At 46.7% G+C, this 5,635-nt stretch overlaps 1 protein-coding gene across 2 annotated transcripts in view; it reads left to right on the plus strand.

Moving 5' to 3' along the window:
* The window catches only part of pgam2 (phosphoglycerate mutase 2 (muscle)), an 8,071-nt gene extending 2,912 nt beyond the window's left edge, over nt 1-5,159 (plus strand). The window contains exons 1-3 of one of the 2 annotated variants that reach the window (XM_023984101.2): nt 1,636-2,154; nt 2,821-3,001; nt 4,624-5,159. In XM_023984101.2, the coding sequence (XP_023839869.1) occupies nt 1,738-2,154; nt 2,821-3,001; nt 4,624-4,793 (768 nt within the window). In that variant the 5' untranslated portion in view covers nt 1,636-1,737 and the 3' untranslated portion in view covers nt 4,794-5,159. Of the gene's footprint in view, nt 1-1,635; nt 2,155-2,820; nt 3,002-4,623 lie in introns of those variants that run through there. The other variant, XM_023984103.2, reaches the window with a different exon arrangement.
* Nucleotides 5,160-5,635: the final 476 nt, after the last annotated feature.

The following is a 5,635-nucleotide window of genomic DNA, read 5'->3' on the forward strand; positions in this document are numbered from 1 at the left end:
TGAGCAGTGTAACCCAACATGATAGATACATTTGAGCAGTGTAAACCAACATGATGATACATTTGGAGCAGTGTAACCCAACATGATGATACATGTGAGCAGTGTGTAACCCAACATGATGATACATTGAGCAGTGTAACCCACATGAAGATACATTTGAGCAGTGTAACCCAACATGAAGATACATGTGAGCAGTGTAACCCAACATAAAGATACATTGTGAGCAGTGTAACCCAACATGAAGATACATGTGAGCGGTGTAACCCAACATGAAGATACATTTGAGCAGTGTAACCCAACATGATGATACATGTGAACGGTGTAACCCAACATGATGATACATGTGAGCGGTGTAACCCAACATGAAGATACATTTGAGCAGTGTAACCCAACATGATGATACATGTGAGCGGTGAACCCAACATGAAGATACATGTGAGCGGTGTAACCCAAACATGAAGATACATTTGAGCAGTGTAACCCAACATGATGATACATGTGAGCAGTGTAACCCAACATGAAGATACATTGAGCAGTGTAACCCAACATGATGATACATTTGAGCAGTGTAACCCAACATGATGATACATGTGAGCAGTGTAACCCAACATGATGATACATGTGAGCGGTGTAACAACCAACATGATGATACATTTGAGCGGTGTAACACAACATGAAGATCATGTGAGCGGTGTAACTCAACATGATGATACATTTGAGCAGTGTAACCCAACAAGATGATTCATGTGAGCGGTGTAACCCAACATGATGATTCATGTGAGCGGTGTAACCCAACATGATGATACATTTGAACGGTGTAACCCAACATGATGATACATTTGAGCGGATGTAACCCAACATGAAATACATGTGAGCGGTGTAACTCAACATGATGATACATTTGAGCAGTGTAACCAACATGAAGATACATTTGAGCAGTGTAACCCAACATGAAGATACATTTGAGCAGTGTAACCCAACATGAAGATACATTTGAGCAGTGTAAAACTCTATTATACAGTAGGACTACTAGAGTATGTGTGTTATTAAACAACTTCCCCTAACGTAACCCCATGTTGAGGCAGAATGTTTTAGTCTGTTTTTCCCTAGTCACTACTACCTCATTGCATGGTACAGTTGCCTGTATCAGTTCTAGTTTTGGAGTTAGATTACTAATTCCATTGCCTTTTATTGATGTCAGAAACTCTCAAAAACTCTACCACAGTAGGTTGTTGGCACCCTAATTGGGGAGGATGGGCTCGTGGTAATGGCTGTAGCGGAATAGGTGGAACTGTATCAAATATATAAAACACATGTGTTTGATGCCATTATTATGAGCCGTCCTCCCCTCAGCAGCCTCCTGTGCACTCTACAGCGCCTCAGCAGCAGCAGCTTACTCTGATCTTTACACTTTTATTTCACAGCTCTCGGTTTAAAAGTCATGTTGCTATTTTAGCTCAATCCCTGACCTCTGGCCTTCCCAGCTGGGACATGTCCCTCCAGTCCATGGGATGCCCTGCCCTATTGGCTGAGCCTAGCTGTCCATCAGGGGGTGAAGTGCTCTCATTGGTGGAGAGCAGTTTACGCCCGGCTGCTACGCAGGGCCTCATTCCAGAATGCTATAAAAAGAGTGTGAGAGGAGTCGCTCGGGGCTGTTGGTCTCAGAGTGTATGTGTACCATAAGGGAGGGCCGTGTCTCGTGTGTTTGGTAAAGGAATTTAAAGCAACACTGCAAGCATGACTACTGCCCATAAGTTGGTGATCGTCCGTCATGGCGAGAGTGAGTGGAACCAGTACAACAAATTCTGCGGCTGGTTTGATGCCGACCTCAGCGAGAAGGGCCTGGAAGAGGCCAAACGTGGTGCCAAGGCCATCAAGGACGCCGGAATGAAGTTTGACATCTGCCACACCTCCGTGCTGAAGCGAGCAGTCAAGACCCTGTGGACCATCCTGGAGGGCACAGACCAGATGTGGCTGCCCGTGTACCGCACATGGCGTCTGAACGAGCGCCATTACGGCGGTCTGACAGGTCTCAACAAGGCAGAGACAGCCGAGAAGCACGGAGAGGAGCAGGTCAAGATCTGGCGTCGTTCCTTCGACATCCCCCCTCCCCCCATGGAACACGACCACGCCTTCCACAAGATCATCAGTGAAGTAAGAGGCCGGTGGTGGTGGTGAATAATAGTACATCACAAAACAGACTTGTGAACCACATTGTAGGTCTGTGACTGCTAACATAGAATAATAACACCTGACATATTATTTTAAAGCGTTGCGTGCAACTACCTCTGGAATATGTTCCCATTTTACAAGGAAACCAGTTGGAGTATATTCAGGAGATTTATGACTTGCTTAGGAGATCCTGCAAGACTAAGACTAAGTAACACAATTAAATAACAATAACGAGGCTATATACAGGGGGTACCGGTACCGAGTCAATGTGCGGGGGTACAGGTTAGTCGAAATAATTTGTACATGTAGGTAGGGGTAAAGTGACTATGCATAGGTAATAAACAGCGAGTAGCAGCAGTGTAAAAACAAAGGAGAGGGGGCAGTCTTATTGTTCACCAGTCTTATTGCTTGGGGGTAGAAGCTAAGGAGAATTTTGAACCTAGACTTGGCGCTCCGTACCGCTTGCTGTGAGGTAGCAGAGACAACAGTTTATGACTTGGGTGACTTCCTCTGACATGCACTGCTTGAGGTACTACGTAGGCTTTGCCAGGTTTAATTTGCAACCCTCTAGGATGTTACATCACACCTGCTTTTGTGATGATACATTTCAGCAGTGTAACCCAACATGCTGTTCTGTCCTCCCACCAGTCAAGGCGCTACAAGGGCCTGAAGCCCGGTGAGCTGCCCACATGTGAGTCCCTGAAAGACACTATTGCCCGTGCCCTGCCCTACTGGAACGATGTCATCGCACCTGAGATCATAGCCGGCAAGAACGTCATCATCGCTGCCCACGGCAACAGCCTCCGCGGAATTGTCAAGCACTTAGAGGGTGAGTATTATGGGCTGCTGTGTTAGCTGGACACAGACAGAGAGCGAGGGTGGGGGAGAGGGGGGAAAGGGAGAGGGGAGGACATGGAGAAAGAGTGGTACAACTAACATAGGAGATGACAAACACACAAGGCAGGAGGGAACATGGAATCGCTTGGAAATGAGAGACAGTACTTGAGGGGAAAGGTTAGAGATAATGTTTCACAAGGCATGTCCAGTATGGCATGGAGTCAAACATCACTCACAACACAGATCTAACAGATGCATAGCCACTGCACAGATTGAAGCAGGGATCTAGCCTGCCTTGAGGTTCTTGAGAGAGCAGCCAAGGAAGTGAATAAAGAGAAGAAGTCCATTTGAGCAGCAGCAAGAGATTTAAAAAAATTGACTGAATGACACTGAAGAGGTACATTGACAAAAAATGAAAACGAACATGCACCTGTGTGAAAGAGAGGCTATAATAGAGTAGCAGAGGCACACAAGGTCTTATCTGATGACCTGGAGTCTGCCTGAGCTTGCTAAGCATGTCGAGAATCTCGTTGACCAGTTTCATGGGCTTAGTAGCCTCAAATGCAGAGAACTTGCCTATGAATGTGTACATCGAAACAATATTCCTGTCCCAGACAACTGGTCAAGAAATGGAAGGGTAAGTGATATTGAACAGAGATCTACTGTATATGTTAAGACATACAATATACCACACCCCCATTCCATGAATTAAACTTTGACCTACCAGCACCATCACCCACTGTCACAGGACATCATCACCTAGCGTCACAGGACACCTTCACCCATTTACCACAAGGCGGCTCAACTTACCACATACCCTGCACAAGCTGTTTTCAAAACTGTTATGTTTACATGAATTCTGATTCCACACAACATCCTGAAATATATGTAGATATCTTTGTTAGAAATAATATTATGTTTCCCTTGACATAGTGATGCTGAATGTAAAAATGGCTCAATTTACCCCACTCTCCCCTACACTGATGTAGGGGCTGGCTGTACACAGTAAATTCCTAATAGGCTGTTGATTGTTTGTGGGTCACTGAGAATGTAACAGCTGGACCCATAGGCATGGTACATCACAAGCACCCAGTCACATACATAGAGTACACACACACATTCCCAGATTACCAGCAATCTATAAATAACTGTGTCTCTCTCCCTGGAGCTCAGACCAACACAGTGGAAAAGGCCATGGGTGCGGTCCCGTTACGGGCACGACCTTTCTGCAGAAAGGTTTTGCATTCACTAGGAGTGGTGGGACCAGGGTGATGCAGACAGGGTTTCAGAGGGAGAGGGAGAGACACGAGGGCAGAGGGAAGGGTCAGGGAAAGGGCAGAGGGAACAAGCTACTTATTTCCCCCTGAAAGAGGAGTATGGATGACCTCACCTGTTTTATTTTGTAAAGAGAGGTGTGTAGTGGGTACTAGCTAAGAAATATACCAGCCTTCAAGGAGCTGTACTTAACATCCATAGAAAGGATTTCCCATCCACTGGGAATACACGTCAAATACATTGCCTAATGTGAATTTCCTTGTACATGAATGATCAGTCTGGATTTCCCACCCTATCCTCTGTTCATTCCTAACACGTCTGTCTGTCTGTCTGTCTCAGGCATGTCCGACGCTGCCATCATGGAGTTGAACCTGCCAACAGGTATACCCATCGTGTATGAGCTGGATGTGAATCTGAAGCCGGTCAAACCCATGGCTTTCCTGGGAGATGCCGAGACCGTGAAGAAGGCCATGGAGGCTGTGGCTGCCCAGGGCAAGGCTAAGAAGTAAGCTAGCCTGGACACGTCAAGAGGAGGGAGAGAAAGTGACTGTCCCCCCCATCCCTTACTATCATCCACCCCCTCCATCTCCCCATTCACCTGCAGTCCATTCCATCCTGGGATAAATACTCTCTTTGGTTGTGGAAATATGCCCTGTGTAGCCACATGTATCTGAGAGGGAACATCATAAAACCCAAATATGGTGTGATTGTTCCATAGATCTGTGTAGGTGGTACCGGTACTGCACAAGTCTTGTCCACTCACACAAACACATAGACTCTTGTGGAGTGTCACAGTCCCACTGAAGGATTGGTGAAGCCGTGTGCTAAGGCACCACAATCTGACACAACAAATAAAGAAACCACCTTTTTGTCTACACCGGTTTCTGCTTTTATCTTTCTTCCCCTGGGTTCTGATGTTTTTCCTCCTATTACATTTGGGCCTAATCTTTTTCAGTCTCTTCCTCTCTCACTTCTCCTTTTCTCTTCTCTTCTACTCCTCCATTACCTGCTCTTCCTCCTCTCCCTCCATGGGTAATTCAGTGGTATCATGACGGCAGTGGCGGGGCTGTGTAATCTTATCCAGGGGGCAGAGCGGAGTGTGGCGGGGAGGAGAGAGGAGGGTCACTGAGTTTGTTTTGGCAGCATTCCCATGGTGCAGGAGCACTTCATCTGACTCTGTCCCTCTCCTCAGTACAGACAGAGTATGCTGGCTCAGGGCCAGGGCCACTTTTAGCAGGGGGTAGGGGAGAAGGTGTGGGTGAGGTTGGGTGTGGGTGGATGGGTGTGTAAAGGGGTTTAGGGGTGAGCTACTAAGTCAGTGTGTGTGTGTGAAGGGGTTTAGGGGTGAGCT

The sequence above is a fragment of the Salvelinus sp. IW2-2015 genome, linkage group LG4q.1:29 (assembly GCF_002910315.2).
Source record: "Salvelinus sp. IW2-2015 linkage group LG4q.1:29, ASM291031v2, whole genome shotgun sequence".
NCBI lineage: Eukaryota > Metazoa > Chordata > Actinopteri > Salmoniformes > Salmonidae > Salvelinus > Salvelinus sp. IW2-2015.